The 17,041-nt window shown below is 39.3% G+C and overlaps 1 protein-coding gene and 1 pseudogene across 2 annotated transcripts in view; both read left to right on the forward strand.

The window, feature by feature from the left end:
• Positions 1-3,060, forward strand: part of Map3k1 (mitogen-activated protein kinase kinase kinase 1) — a 64,928-nt gene extending 61,868 nt beyond the window's left edge. For both annotated transcript variants that reach the window (XM_048368066.1, XM_048368067.1), the window contains exon 20: positions 275-3,060. In XM_048368066.1, coding sequence (XP_048224023.1) covers positions 275-424 — 150 coding nt within the window. In that variant the 3' untranslated portion in view covers positions 425-3,060. The remainder of the gene's footprint in view (positions 1-274) is intronic.
• A 2,052-nt stretch (positions 3,061-5,112) lies between these two features.
• On the forward strand, positions 5,113-6,163 carry LOC125367421 (annotated as a pseudogene).
• The last annotated feature ends 10,878 nt before the right edge of the window (positions 6,164-17,041 follow it).

A 17,041-nucleotide genomic window follows, 5' to 3' on the forward strand; every position in this document is an offset into this window, starting at 1 on the left:
GTTGTATTTTTTTAACTCAAAGCATTCATGAAATTACTAAGGGAGAGGTCTTATGATGAGAAGAAAACAGGTGAATTAAAATTTACATTCATTCTTACCTACTATCAAAAAGTTACTTCTTCATTGTGTTTGATACTGAGAATTAAGATACAGCATAGAAGAAAACACTCAATACCATGCACAGGCATACCCTAATGGGTCATGTGATAAGTCTCCTAACTTTGGCACCTAAACTCTATGGAAAGCATCAGTACTCTGGCTTTTTCTCTTGCAGATTGCTAGTGCAACCACTGCTCCATCGATTCCTTCACATCTGTCTCCTGGTTTACGTGATGTAGCGCTGCGCTGTTTAGAACTTCAACCTCAGGACAGACCTCCATCACGAGAGCTACTGAAGCATCCAGTCTTCCGTACTACATGGTAGCCAATTATATGAATAAACTCTCATAGAGACAGAATGCTCAACAAGAAAGAAAAAACTGTGGGAAACCACATTGATAATCTGCTGGCCTTCATGCTACTGAGCAGCTATGAAGAAGGCCAGTAGAAAACCCTTACCTAAGTATGTGATTGACAAATCATGATCTGTACCTAAGCTCAGTATGCAAAAGTCCACAACTTGTGCAAAAACTGTAAACAGTGCCTTTCAAAGAACTGGCCCTAGATGAACAGGAAAGCAATGAAGTTTGCATGACTAAGTAACAGAAGCATTATGTTTTTGGAGCACTTTTTCAGCAATATTAGCAGCTGAGGGGCTCAGGATCTATTTTGATGTATCAGTTTTTCTTCCATTTCATATAATGATCACAAGCAGGGGGTTCGGCAATTCCGTTTTTTATATTGTTGTCCATTGTGGGATGTTTTTTGTTTTGTTTTGTTTTTGTCACTGGCTGTAAAAATCAGTATCTGCCTCTTTTAAGTCAGTCTATGAGTAGCAGTAAATATAAATATATATATATACATCTATATATATGTGTGTATATACACATACATGTACATGTATATATGTATACCTGCATGTAGTATATACAGGTGTATATGTACGTATGTGTATGTGCATGTGTATGTATGTGTATATATTTAAAGGTTAATAACTTTCTGACACAGTTGACCTTTTTTATATCAAATATGGGGGCAGTTGTGGTTCATTGTGCATTTTACTGTTGGCCCATTCATTTCGGTTTTGTTTTTGGAAATTATGGTTCTGTATTTTCATTTCACCTTTATTTATGTGTTTAATATTCAGGGAAAGGTGTTCTCTTCAAGCCAGAAAAAAACCACAATAGAACAAGGTGTGAACTAGGGTTTATTAAGTATCTTGCTTTTGCAAGAGATTTTAAATATTGGTTTGATTTTGTTTTAAAATGGAGTATGATTATGTACTGCCTTGAAATAGTCTCTCTGCCCTTACTGTGCAGGTTCAATCTAAGTTCATCAAAAACCATCTGGTTTTTTATGTAGCTTTCAACCAAGAGCATGATTACACTGAAATGTATTTTAATTTTTTTTAATGTTTCAGTGTCTCTTGCTAAACTGTAGGAAACTTCACACCATTTAAGTCTTACTCTGTATGTACAATACATCATTCACCATTACCACTGACTGTACCAGAACTACTATTTTCCTTCGACCATGCATTTTATCTGTATAGTAGGCCTGGCTGATAAGGAAATTTAACTTAATTATTCAAATACAAATCATTAATGACTTTAAGCAGTAAATTTGCTTTGAACTTGAAAAATGATCAGAAAGAAAAGTGCAGCTGAATTATAGTTACATAATTTCTTGGATTTTATTTAGTGGCTTTAGTCTGGAGTTGAATTTAGATGCATGGAATCTTGAAGGAAAATGGTACCTCTCTTATTGTGTGTGTGTGTGTGTGTGTATGTGTGTGTGTGTGCATGCGTGTGTGCGTGCGTGTGTCTTTGTCTTTTAAAGCAAGTACTGATTAACTATTAAATACAACTTTGAGATGTTTAAATTTTAACTCTTCAGAAGCCAGTGTGAAATAGAATTGGTTGTTCACAAAGACTCAGGATAAACTAAATAAGCTATATAGAGTACATTTAAAATGTACAACACAAATTGGAAGTAAAATAAGTTACAAGACAAGTTTACAGATCTATATTGCATATAATTTTTAAAAAGCAGTTTGTTTTTTATGTGAATGTGTTTCTTAATGAAATTTTACATTCCTTTGTTTTGGAAGATTGGCAATTTTGAAGAGTTAAAAATAGAAGAGAAATGTGAAGTTTGGTAGCTCTAAATGTATTGTACTTGACTTTTATTTTCTTTTTTAACTAGTTAGAATTTTCACAATTCTAATAAGACTGTTTCCAAGTCTCCCATGTGCAAGCTTTAAAGGATGTACTCTTGCCATTTTATGTACTGGAAAATCATTGGTCAGATTAATACTGTATCTGACAGAAATGTAAACTGTATAAACTGAGGAACCTCAGCTAATCAGTATTACTTTGTAGTCACCATGCCCACCACATTTCAAACTCAAATTGTCTGTAGATGTCAAAATCCATTGTGTTTGAGTTTGTTTGCAGTTCCCTCAGCTTGCTGGTAATTGTGGGTTTTTTTGTTTTTTTTCAATGCAAATGTGATGTGATATTCTTTATTTTCTTTGGATCAAAGCTGGACTGAAATTTGTATTGTGTAATTATTTTTGTGTTCTTAATGTTATTTGGTACTCAAGATGTAAATAACGTCTACTGCTGTTTATTCCAGTTTCTACTACCTCAGGTGTCCTATAGATTTTTCTTCTACCAAAGTTCACTTTCACAATGAAATTATATTTGCTGTGTGACTATGATTCCTAAGACTTCCAGGGCTTAAGGGCTAACTTCTATTAGCACCTTACTGTGTAAGCAAATGTTACAGGAAAAAAATCTCTGGGTTAAGAAAATTTGGCTTAAATGTATCCTTTGTTTATTTTAAATATATCAAGATATTTTAATTAAAATTTTTACCCCATTGAACCAATTTTATAGTATTTGTACCTATTTTGGTGTTTTGTCTTTATAGTAAATAAAAGTTTTTGAACAAAGTTAATTGTAAGTTTTGTTTTTAAAATAAATTTATACTCATAAAGGTATAAGAAAGTAGAAGTGGTGCTGTGGCTCAAATGGTAGAGCACTAATATTGAGCCAAAGAGCTCAAGCCCCACACCAACAAAAATAAACAAAAAGTTATAACAAAAGGGCAATTCTTTCATAGTCTTCATCCAGTAACCCTAATCAGGTTTCTCTAGCTACCCAGTTTTTGTCTGCATAGCAAGTAGATCAAAAGCAGAATCACATGTTATTCTTACTGTCATTTCTATTTTGACTAACATCAATCAAAAACTGTTCTGTAGTTCTTTTTTTTTTAAGGATAGGTAATTATTTTATAGAAACCTCTCCGTTTGAGTTTGATGCTTCCTCACGACTAGATTCAACTTGTAGTTTTAGCTGGAACATACAGAAGTGATGCTCGGGACATCATCACCAAAGGCATACAGTCTTTTCTCTGCTCTAGTAATATATTTACTGTGATCATCACTTTATAGTTTTCCTTTCTACTTAATAGACACCTTTATGTTAAGTATCCTGTGGAAACACTACTTTGGGATGACATAAATATCCTATGTCTGATGTTAGCTCACTGCTGTTAGCTTTCTCCCTTTATTAGTATGCCTGATGGTTGCCAGATGGTGAATTTTCTCATGTCCTTTATCCCTATATTAACTGGCATTTTCCTATTAGGAAGAGATTTCTCTTCTCTCATTTATAGTATTTCATCCTGTATTTGCTCATATGGTTCCAGATTTGATCAGTAAGAGTTTCTGAGAGTTATTTTCTATGCCCTTATCAAACTACCATCATTCTAGAACACGTTTCTATTTTCAGCCCAACTTGTATATTTGTCTGCTTCCATCCTTGGATAAGCCTTTTTCTTCTGATTTCTTTCTTTGATGAAAATTATATTTCAAAACCAACATCTACTTGTATCACAAATTGTGTGGTACTTCATTAATATGTACAACTTTATGGTTTTTATGTCAATTCAAAAAATTAATGAAATAGGGCTGGGAAATGTGGCTTCACGGTAGAGTATTTGTCTAGCATGCACAAAGCCCTGGGTTTGATTCCTCAGCGCCACATAAACAGAAAAGGCCTGAAATGGCTCTGTGGCTCAAGTAGTAGAGTGCTAGCCTTGAGCAAAAAGAAGCCAGGGATAGTGCTCAGGCCCTGAGTCCAAGCCCCAGAACTGGCAAAAATAAAATAAAATAAAAATGAAATCACATTAATCCAAAAGAATAAATGGGTCAAACAGGAAAACGATTCAGATTTAGTTGTACCAATAATCATGTTAAATGTTAAACATTCATGCAAAAAACAAAAACTAACAATAAAATCAAAGATGTGAGTGCTATATGCACTCATTGCTACTGGAAGTTGCTGCACCCAGCCCTTTCTTTCCTCAATGACAGCATATGCATGTATATACACAATTTTGTACACATAGGCAATGGTCTGCAGGCCTAAATGCATACACCCACATCTATATACTATAAGTGATCCAGGGTTACTTTTTGAGTTATTTTTTTCTTTATAATTAATGAATGTTGTTCCTTCATTGGAGGTGGCCCGGGGGGGGGAGGGGGGAGGGTGACAGAGTCACAATGCAGACACCGGAGACAGGTCTCAAGGGACAAGTCTATTGCAGAAGCACAGCAGCCTATATACATTTTTTTTAACTAATTATAATGCCCTACTCACATTAGCAATGCAATGTAACTTAAAGGTTAACTTGTTTACCAGGTTCTTTGGCTCACTTCTCAAGAATGAGAAAGGTGTGATACCTGAGGTGGAGGAGCTTGTGACCTGAGGCAAACAACACAGTGTGCGGGTCCTTGGCGCGCAGTGTGCTGTCACACCATGTCCCGTAGGCCAGTGGCATACACTCCAAGGCCAGGCTTGCCTCCCACAAATGAACAAATTAAGATCATACCAATCTTCCAATTTGATCACTGACTGGGTTCATTAAAGCTGTTTATTGGTGGTCTGAGCTTTGAAGCTAAGGTTGATAGTGTAAGAGAACATTGTGAGAAATGAGGCACACTATGATTGTGTGGTAATGAGAAATCCTCAGGGGGAAAATGTTCAAGGGACTTCAGTTTTGTGATTTTACTCTTGTGTTCAAGAGGTGGATACAGCAATGTGTACTAGACCCTACAAGGTTGATGGGTGTGTTGTAGAACCAGAGTGGTTTCTAGAAGATTCTGTGAAGCCAGGAACCCATCTAACAGTGGAAAAAATTGTTGATGTTATTTATTCAAGAAGGTACAGAATGATATAATTTGAGAGATTACTTTGAAAATTATGCCCAGATTGAAGCCATGGAAGTTATGGAAAACAGTGGAACAAAGAGGATTTGCTTTTGTAACCTGATGATCATGATACAGCCCTTGATAAAATTGTTCAGAAATACCACACTATGGATGAGCATAATTGTGAAGTGAATAGGCCCTTTCTAAACAACAAGTGTAGCCTGCTGGATCATAAAGAGGTCATGGAGGTGGGTCTGGCAACTTTATGGGTCATGGGGGAGACTTTGGAGGTAGTGGAGGTAATTGTGGACATGGTAGAATCTTCTGGAAGAGGAGGCTCTGGTGGCAGAGGTGGTAGCAGCAGAAGTAGCTATGGAGGAAGTGATGGTAGACACAATGGATTTGGAGGTGATGATAGCAGCTATGTCAATAGTCCTAGATTGAGTAGTAAAGGAGGCTATGGTGGAGGTGGACCAGATATGGAAAACAAGATGATGGCTATGGTGATAGTGGAGGATATTCTGGTTACCATAAAGGAGAAAATTTTGATGGTGGCAACTATGGGAGTGGTGGAACTTATAATGATTTTAGAAATTATTGTGCACAACAGTAATCAAATTATGGACCATGAAGGGGCGCAGTTTGGGTGGAAGAAACTCTGGCAGTCCATATGGTGGTGGTTATGGATCTGGTAGTGGATGTGGCAGATATGGTAGAAGAAGATTTTAAAAACAACAGAAAAGGGGCTACAGTTCTTAGCACAGAGAGAGCAAGGAATTATGAGAAAGCTGTAGGTTGCTTTGAGACAGGTGCATCAGAGGAACTGTAAAACCCTGCCGCAGAAAGAACAGTGACCCATAGTCAGAAAAGTTACTGCAGCTTCGACAGGAAACCCTCCTTGTTCAGGTGTGTTGTAGCACAGACTTCAAAAAGCGCAGCTAGTGATTAATGCAATGGAGATGTACATTCCTGAGGTCTTCTACCTGATGTAGCTTTGTCTTTTTCTTTTCATTACATCAGGTATACTGCCCTGTAAATTGTGGTAGTGGTACCAGGAATAAAAAATTAAAGAATTTTTAACTTTAAAAAGAAAAGTGTTTTGCAGACTCCACTTTAAAATACAAAGGGTGTTTGATTTCCAATTTCCACTCTGTAGAACAAGAATAAGTCATTCCTTTTTTGTTTTGGTTTGGTTTTGGTGCCAGTCATGGAGCTTGAACTCAGGGCCTAAGCACTGTCCCTGGTTCTTTTTGCTCAAGGCTAGACTCTACCACTTGAGCCACAGCACCACTTCTGGCTTTTTCCATATATGTGGTGCTGAGGAATCGAACCCAGGGCTTCATGTATACGAGGCAAGCACTCTACCACTAGGCCATATTCCCAGCCCATTATTCCTTTTTTTGACATGTGGAAAACACATCATGTTTTCTATTCTATGATATAATAAATACAATGCAATACCAATTCTCCAGCCATATCAATTATAAATAATGCATATCATGTAACCCCAAATCTCTAACAGTGGAAGGCTTAAAAAAGCATGGTGCCCTGACCCTCAGAGGATTTCTTCAGCAGTGTTAGACCAGTGAGAAATGGTTTCATTTCATAACTAAGAGTAAAGACATTGGTTATATAATGCCACATGCTCCACTTTAAAAAAAAAAAAATCTGGGGCTGGGGATATAGCCTAGTGGCAAGAGTGCCTGCCTCGGTTACACGAGGCCCTAGGTTCGATTCCCCAGCACCACATATACAGAAAACGGCCAGAAGCGGCGCTGTGGCTCAAGTGGCAGAGTGCTAGCCTTGAGCGGGAAGAAGCCAGGGACAGTGCTCAGGCCCTGAGTCCAAGGCCCAGGACTGGCCAAAAAAAAAAAAAAAATCTGAATTTTAAAACCACTTTACAGTATCTAAAAGGAGTTATTGTCCAACACTGGAGAACTTAACTCTTCTCAAATGCATGTGAATGGAGGGAAGAAAACAAAAAATTAAATTTAAGATGAGGTGTGGTACTTTCCGGTTCTTATTTCGGAGTTGGGCTCCAAGGCCTCCTCCTGCTGTCTGGTGCTCAGAGCCCCAGCTGGCGCAAGGATATCATGGAAATCAGGACAGTGGCAGTTGGAATTGTGGCAATCAAAGGGGTGGAAAGCGAATACTATCTTGCAATGAACAAGGAAGGAAAACTATGCAAAGAAAGACTGCAACGAAGATTGCAACTTCAAAGAATTAATCCTGGAAAAACATTACAACACATTATGCATCTGCTAAATGGACACACAGTGGAAGAGAAATGTTCGTTGCCTTAAACCAAAAGGGGCTCCTGTAAGGGGGAAGAAAATGAAGAAAGAACAAAAAACAGCCCACTTTCTTCCTATGGCGATAACCTAGTCATGTGTGGTGTATAAGAAACCAGTTTCAGCAGGGAGATTTCTTTAAGTGAACTGTTTTCTTCTTCTTCTTTTCCTTTCTTTTCTTCCTTTTTTTTTTTTTTTAGGTAACCAAGAAAGGCTGGAAAACTACTGAAAAACTGATCAAGCTGGACTTGCGCATTTTTGTTTAAGAGACTGCATTAAAGAAAGATTTGAAAACTATACACAAAAATCAGATTTAGTAACTAAAAGTTGTAAAAAGTTCTAAAACTGGTTGTACAGTCGTGGTGTTAGTAATGTTTTTTTCTTAAATTAATTTACCCTTCAGAGTATGTTAGATTTGATTATCTGATGATTATTTAAATATTCCTATCTGCTTATCAAATGGCTGCTATATAATAATAATAATAATAATAATAATAATGCAGATGATGTTATATAAGATATGTCAAACCTAAAGGCTGCTGGAATGATCTGTCAGATAATCAAGCCAATACTAACTAGGAGATGAGCAGCATTTGTGATACTTTCCAGTGAAAAATCACAATCCAATCAGAAAATAAGGAATCTTCTGAAAAATTCTATTATGGAACTGGATCAAATAAGCAGTTGCAGAAAAATTATAGGCTTGGAACATGCATGTACTTATTAACAAGGGAAAAAAAATTCCCAATGCTGCTCAGATTGAAAAGGTATTGCAAAGGGAGGTTTTGTTTTTATTTTTTAAATCTTGTATATAAAATAGTGGTAACAATGATAATACTGTACTTCATCTCACTTACCATAAAATAACATTTTATAATTCCCAAAAGCAAAATTCAGAAATCTTTTAAGTTTTTTTATTTCAAGTAACATAATCTGTCTTTTGTATAATTCATGTTTGGGACTTGGGCTTTTAATAATGTTCTTCCCACAAATAATCATGCTTTTTCCTCCTCCTGTGTTATAGCACTAAACTCTATTTTAAGTTGAAAAAAAAAAAAAAGATGAGGTCTGGTAAGAAAGAAGGAATAGGGAATGAGAAAATAAAGAAAAAGGAAGAGTCATTTTACCACGAGGACAAGAGGCCACTTGGGCAGTTTCTGGATTCGGGCCTCGCTGGCTGGTCAGCTGCGCCGGTCCCGTCCCGGCGGGGCCTGCGCGGTGCACCGCCAAGCCCTGTTCTTCCACATGTCTTCTCATTTCTCACCATGATCAAACTCGGAAACACAGATCCAACCTCGCGAGGTGCCAGAATTTAAAAGACATTTCTACCGCTACATTTGGCTTTAAATTCCTGTAAAATTTAATTTAAAAGGTGAATTTCATAAGGTTTCAGAATAGAACATCAAAGCGGCCAGTGCAGCCAGTGACGACAGCCCAGTCTCCCAGGCTCTGGTCTGCAACCTTTGGCTTAGTGTCAGAGCCATTTCTCCTTGCACACTGCAAGCTCCCCCATCTACCTCTCTTGGGGTTCCACTCAACCAGTCTGTCAGAACCACCACGTAACCCCTGAGTCAGTCAGCTGGGCCTAGGAATGTGTTGGACATCTGCCCTATAAATCCAAACATCCGCCACAGTGTTTTATCTCTCACTGAACCCAGGGGTCCCACAAAACTAGGGAGCTCCATGTCCGATCTGCTGGTTCCTCTATCATTCCCAGGGAATGCTTAATAGCCTTTATAATACTTAAAGCCTTGTTTTCCATAACTGAGGCTCAGTAAATATGGATTTACTGGAGCATTGTGGAGCATTTTTGTATATTTCTAGTTAAGTATAATAAATATGCAGCATCTGCAGAACACAGACATCATATACAATATACTCATAGTCTATGTGCAAAATTACAGCTCTTCTATGAACATGTAGCTTCTTAAAACATAGCAAATAACATAATTTTACTTGATACTGTGTAAATTAAGTTTCTACATCCTTTAAGCAGAATATGCATGTGTTGCTATAATTGTTTAAAATACATTGGATGGGGCTGGGAATATGGCCTAGTGGCAAGAGTGCTTGACTCATAAAATACATTGGATGTAGAAAAAATTCTAGAGATGCTTTCTGTAACTATTACTTAGAAAAATACTAATACCAGGGGCTGGGAATGTGGCTCAAGTGGTAGAGCGCTAGCCTTGAGCAAAAGAAGCTCAGGGACAGCACCCAGGCCCCGAGTTCAAATCCCAGGGGGGGAGGAGGAGGGGGGGAAGGAGGAAGAGGAGGAGGATGGGGAGGAGAAGGAGAAGGGGGAGAGGAGGGGGAGGGGGAGGGGAGGGAGAGGGGAGGGGGAGGAGGGTGCCATGTTATATCTGATAAAGTATTTCTAGTCACAAGAGTCTATATGAAAGATCAATAGTGGTTAAAATTTAACTTTCAGTGAGCATAATAAAGATTATTGTTGGTTTTGATTAATCATGAAAAAATATACATGGGAGTTCAGGTATTTCTGATATGCTAATTTCATTTCCTTTGGATATATACCAAGTAGTAGAAGGGTAGATCATATCGTGATTCTATTTTTAGGGTTGTCTTTCTGCAGTGGTATAACCAATTTTAATTCAGAATAGACACTCTAAAAACTATGTTAAAAACATAGTCTACAACTATACAAGTCGGGGGGGAGGGAAGCGAGAAGGGGGAAAGGTGAGAAAAAAATGAGGGAGGAGGTAAAAAGTTTGATAAAAAATAAGAAATGTACTCACTGCCTTATGTATGTAACTGTAACCCCTCTGTACATTACTTTGGCAATAAAATAATAATAATAAAACAGAAAACATAATCTGCCAAGTATGGGTCAGTGGTTCATGCCTATAGTCCTAGCTACTCAGGAGGCTAAGATCCAAGGATCACAGTTTGATGCTGGCCAGAGCAGGAAAGTCAATGAGATTCTTATCTAAGCTCACCAACAGCACCTGAGTTCTGAGTTAAAGCCCCACAACCAATAAAAACAAAAAACCCATAAAGACCAATAAGCAATACATTCTCTCTTAATATAAGAGTGCAACAGTAATCACAATTCAGGTTCACAAGTGCCTCAAACTACACATTATAGCAATTAAAAATCCATACAGCAACACTGCAATATTTCCTGGAGACTGTTCCACCTTCAGTAATACTGAACAGGCTCCATTCAGTGAAATGGCTTGGCCTAAGCCTGCAGTCCAAATCTAGTTCTCTCACTGTATGTTAAGTTTTTTCATAGTGTGTGGAGAAAACGAGGTTTGACAACCACACAACCATCACACAATGGAGATTCTTCCCAAACCCCTAAACCATTCATCCAGCACCTAAACTATGGGAAGGCTTGTTTTCCCCACTGTTATTACAGCCCCCAAGCAATTATAAGCAGGAAGATGAAGCTCTTGGTCCACCCTTCCCCCTGTACTTGAAACCTGAGCTTCATTCCAAGTAGTGTCCACGAGAAGGTCAAGAACCACTACTCCAGACCAGGTGTCAGGGGCCATCCCTTCGTAAGTTTATTAACAGTTCAGGGAATGAGACATTTTCTGGGTGTGTTTTCTCTGTGTTTATTCTAAAGGCATTTGTAGGGGATGGCTATACCTTTAAGACCTGGGACTCCTGGCTGCTAGCCACTCCCATCTCCTTCCAGGTCCAGAAGGAGTAGCTCTGAACAAGCCCCACCTAGCACATGTGCCACCATGGCGCAGGGCCTTGGGGAACTGTGGTCTCGGCCTCTGCGGGAAGTTCCGTGACATCACCGTGATGGACATGCTCATTAGCCTATCGTTAGCACCTGGTCAGTCCCTCTCCTTCACTCGACACCTGGTCAGTCCCTCTCCTTCGCTCGTCATTACTGCTACAAGTCTGATTGCCCCTCCCTTGAATAAACAGAACGCTCCTTGAAGCTTCTCCAAGGTGTCCATGCTTACCCGGCCTCCTAGGCGAGTATAGGGAGGGCATTCTCGCAACCACATGCTGACAGAGGCTACCTGTGACCCTCGCTCCCGCTTTACTTCCTACTGGCCAGAGGATATGCGTCGAGAATAGGGGTACACATAAGGGGATGAAAGGCTTGGTCTCTCCACAAGGGAGAGGATAGATTTAGCCCAGCAGGCACTAAAGATTTACTGCCTAAAGGCATTAAAGATTGGACCTATTACATACTTTTATCATATCAAAAGAAAAAGTCTACCCTGGAAAGCATTTCTGTTCCTACAAAGACTTCATTTATAAAATACTCTTGAGCTGGGTGGCTGTAATCCTAGCTATTCTGGAGGCTGAGATCTGAGAAGGGTGGTTTGAAGCCAGCCTGGCAAACAAATCTGAGATTTTTTTGGGGGTGAGGGGGCTTGAACTTGGGGCCTGGGTGCTACCCCCTGAGCTTCTTCCTGCTCAAAGCTATCACTCTACCACTTGAGCCACAGCTCCACTTGTGACTTTTTGTTTATGTGGTACTGAGGAATTGAACCCAGGGTTTCATGCATCCTTGGCAAGCATTCTACCACCAAGCCACATTCCCAGCCCAAATCCGAGATTCCTATCTCCAATTAACCACCAAAAAGCTAGATGTGAAGGTATGGCTCAAGTGGTAGAGTGCTAGCTTTGAGTGAAAATCTAAGGAACAGTACGAGGCTCTGAGTACTGACACCCACACCGACACACATACACATGCGTGTGTGTGCATGTGCACACACAGAGTTAACTAACACTTGATTGTGAGCTGTAACACCAGACCTCAGACTTAGAATATTTTTAATAAATAAAAACATTTCATTTTCTGTTAGTATGATTAAAAAACACGACTGTTGCCGGCACTGTGTGCTCCTAGCCACTCAGGTGGCTGAGAACTTAAGATTGGGTTCAAAGCCAGCCTGGGCAGGAAAGTCTGTGAGATCCTCATCTCCAATTAACTACCAAAACACAAGAAATTAAGCTATGGCTCAAAATAGTAGAGCACTAGCTATCCTTCAGCACAAAAGCTCAGAGACAATGCCCATACCCTGAGTTCAAGCCCCAGGACTAGCAAAAAAAAAAAAAAAAGCCACAGTTGTTGAGATCAACCTGCAAAAGTATAAATGATTACCATGTAAGCAAAGAGCTTTCAGAGTGAGAGTTAATGCTGAGAACTGGATCCTTAGGAAGCCACACCTGTGAGCACGTACTATGTTATTACCTGCTGCCTGTAGAGCTGAAGGAGAGCAAAACTTTGATTTTCAATTAATCAATAGTACCAAACAGGCAGAAATTTCCTAAAGTGAAAAATATTTTTAAAACTTTTTTATTATTACGAAGGCAATATAGAGAGCGGTTATAGTTACGTAAGTCAAGAGTAAGTAAAGAGTACTTTCCTTTTTGGACAATCTCACCCCTTTCCTCACTCAGATTTCACTTTTTGAAAGGTTCAGTATTTATGCTGTTGTCAACATAAGGCATGAATGAGTACTAAAAAATTTAGTTTACATGGCAGAAGAAAATCGAATTAAAGAAAAGAATAAACCTGAGGAAGAACTGGCTTGCTCAAGAGAAGTCTTTTTGAACTCTTGAAGAATTGGTATGGGCATATCAACAGAGCCAAAGAGGGCATCCAAGGACAACCAGAAACTACTGCCTAGACCTTAGCTTTAAAAAAAATACACGCTTTACAACCCTGAGATACCACCTTACTCCAGTTAGAATGGCCTATACTCTGAACTCAGGCAACAACAAATGCTGGAGGGGATGAAGAGAAAGAGGAACCCTTCTGTACTGCTGGTGGGAGTGTAAACTAGTACAACCACTCTGGAGAACAGTATGGAGGTTCCTCAAAAAACTCAGCACAGACATACCCTATGACCCACCCATACCACTCCTAGGGATCTATCCCAAACAACAGGATTCAGGATATCACAAGGACACCTGCACATCCATGTTTATCGCTGCACAATTCACAATAGCCAAGATATGGAAACAACCCAGATGCCCCACGACAGATGCACGGATCCAAAAAGTGTGGTACCTATACACAATGGAATTCTACACAGAGATTAGAAATGATAAAAAATAATGGCATTTGCAGGGAAATGAACAGATCTTGAACAAATAATGCTGAGTGAGACAAGCCTAGAACATAGAGAACAAAGGTACGTGGTCTCCCTGATATGTGGATGTCAGGGAAAACATACACACACACACACACACACACACACACACACACACACACACACACACACACACACAAAACAAAACCCAAAGAGACATGACAAAGAAAACAGGAGGGGGCTTGAACTCAGGGCCTAAACACTGTCCCTGGCTTCTTTTTGCTCAAGGCTAGCACTCTGCCACTTGAGCCACAGTGCCACTTTTGGCTTTTTCTATATATGTGGTGCTGAGGAGTCGAACCCAGGGCTTGGTGTATACGAGGTGAGCACTTTACCACTAGGCCATATTCCCAGTCCCAGCGAGGAGTTTTTGAAGAGACAGTAATGAAAGCAGAACCGAGAGACCGGGGACCAATGGCCAATGTCTAACTCTAGGTCTTAGCATTAGATCCTTATGAGCATGAAGGCAGAAAGCTATTACAGTACACAGAAATATTCAGTTGCATATAAAAATGGCATGACTACATAACAATGCTTTTCTCACAAATAAGAATAGTCTAAAAGTAGGCAGACCAGGGCTGAAAACTTAGGCTTATGATGCCACCAATGTTCCCAAGATTTAGCTACTTTACTCTCCTTAGCATGAGGTATCTACCTTTAGGCGCTACCTCGGTATCCAGGAAAGAAAAATCAAGTTGTGCCTCTGTCAGGAAAACACAAACTTTCCTAAAATCCTTTGTAAATTTTCATTAATATCTCATTCAGTCAGAACTCTCTGTACAGGAGTCTGAGAAGAATGGATATCATGAAATCAACCGTAACAATATCCACGAAAGTGAGTAGCTATGGGGAACTGTGCAAGAATACTCAAGTAGATGGAAAAATATCATACTAAGTGAAGTGATCCAGACTCAAAGAAACATGGACTCTATGGTTTCCCTCATAGGGAATAATTAGTACATGTCTAGGATAGTCCTGGCAGAAGATCACAACAGCTCAACAGCTATGCCCATATGAACACATATGATCCTAAGAGAAATGAACTTCAAGTTATGGAAACAAGTAATTCACTGTTGTAGTTATTTTCAACATGCCACGTAAAACCATGCCCTATTTTTCTCATATTCCCTTCCCGTGGTTTTACCGCTGATATCAATGTAACTGATTTTAGTACCCTGGATATTGTATATACATGTATTGGAAATAGGGAAGGGAAAGGGAATACCAAAATTGAGAGACAAAGGATAAAAAGACAAACCAATGCAACAGCAATACTTACAAAATTATATGGTATAAACCAACTGTACAACTCATGGGGGGAGAGGGAAAAGGAGAGAGGGGAGGAGGGGCAAAATGAGAGAGGAGGTAACAAGTTAGATGAGAAATGTACTCACTGCCTTACGTATGAAACTGTAACCCCTCTGCACATCACTTTGACAATAAAAAACAAGAATACTCAAGTAGAATATGTTTAATGAAAATGAATGGCCAAGAGCAGACCTTGTTAAAGACAATGATTTAAGACAAGACATGGCATCAGGGAAATCATAAGAGGAGGAAAAAGTTTTAAAGAAAATGGGAATACAAGTTCAAAACCAGCCAGGGCTATGCAGCAAAATGAGAGAAAAGGTGGCAAAGGGAGAGGGGAAAGAGGAAGAGGAAAAAAAGGAGGAAAGGAGGAAGGAAGGAAGGGAGGAAGGAAGGAAGAAAGAAGGAAGGAAGGAAGGAAGGAAGGAAGGAAGGAAGGAAGGAAGGAAGGAAGGAAGGAAGGAAGGAAGGGTCAGTCAGCAATTTCAAAAGGTGCAAATACCAAGTAAGATAAGAACCATTGTGGCTTGGATATGAAGTATGATTAAAAAAGGTCATGTGTTGGAAGCTTGACATCCATTGATGAGTTCCTACTGAGTGGACTCTTAGAATGTGGGGCCTAACTAGAGGAAGTAGGTTACTAGGGTAATCTGTTTCTCTGAAGGGTATATGCTGTCTCTGACCCTTTCCTGTCCCGTCAGCTTCCTGCCTGCCACGAGCCAGTACAAAGATTCTACCTTATGACAGGCCTGAAAACAATGGTACCAGCTAACACTGGCCTAAACTGTTACGACAAAATAAGCTTTCTCTGCTTTAAGTTGCATCAATAATTTTTGTCATAGTGAGGAAAACCTGACTAATACAAGGACTTTGTCTCCCTATTTTCTTTATTTTTTCTCCCCCTTGCCCTGCCCCCCCCCCTCCTCGAGTTAAACTTCAGTAGTTCAGCCAGTACTAACTGAACAGCAGTGGAACAATTACTTGGGCAATAATGCAATATCCAGAAGAGGGCAGCAGAGTAATTTAAGAGTGCCCTCAAAAATTTCAAAATCAAACTTATCCTCACTCCTTTCTTCAAAAATAGAAATCCTAGTGTTCTCCTTAGAAACTCGAAGAAATAACTGATAATTCCATTTTTCAAGTCTAGATATGATGTTGATTACCTAAAAAAAAAAGTCTCTATTACCTGACTCTCGTCCAACAGTCTAAGAAAAGGGAAAACTATATGAAACATGTGGTGCCTTCTTTCATGGCCTCTAATTCTCAGGATCACTTTGCTCCCAACCATCTGGTCACATACCATCCATCCATCCATCCATCCTGCCAATCACTGATCTTTGGAGCTTTGCAGACTGTATCGAACAGTACCGTGCCAATAAAACCCAACAAAACCAACAAAAAACAATAACCAACTTCAACTACCTGCTGCCTGCTTTAAATTCCAAAGGGTTGCCAATAGTGTGACCTTACTTTGCCTAAAATTTTATTTCCCACTGTTCTTGCAAAAATGTTGTTCTCCGGTCGTTGCATCCTTGCTGTCTGAACGCACTGTTTCAGCCCACCTCTACAAATTTGCTCATGCTACTGGTTCTAAAACTTTGGGGTCTCACATTAGTTGAAAACTGCTGCCAAGGAATCTCCCGGCTGGCCCTTAAGGTATCCCTAATCAGTTCTACATTGCACAAATCTATGAACACCATGCACACTAGAATGCATCTACACTTAGGTTCCAGTAGATGGCGCTAAAGTGTCTAGAGGAAAAGGTAACTTTTGCTAATTTACACAAAAACTAGTAGAGACAATTTTCCTCCTTTCATCCAATGTTCGCTCTTTCTTCACAAAATAACTTTAAAACATTGTGTCTAATTTCATCAATGTGCAGTATATTACTGTAATTCATGGAATAAGTATTAGTTTTAATATCTGATGAAATAAATACCTTGTCACACTCTTCCCTTCTCAAAATTTTTAATCACAATACACAATTCTCAAATTTTTTTTTGTCTTTAGGTGGATGCAGGTGGCTCACT

Source organism: Perognathus longimembris, chromosome 19, assembly GCF_023159225.1.
Source record: "Perognathus longimembris pacificus isolate PPM17 chromosome 19, ASM2315922v1, whole genome shotgun sequence".
Taxonomy (NCBI): domain Eukaryota; kingdom Metazoa; phylum Chordata; class Mammalia; order Rodentia; family Heteromyidae; genus Perognathus; species Perognathus longimembris.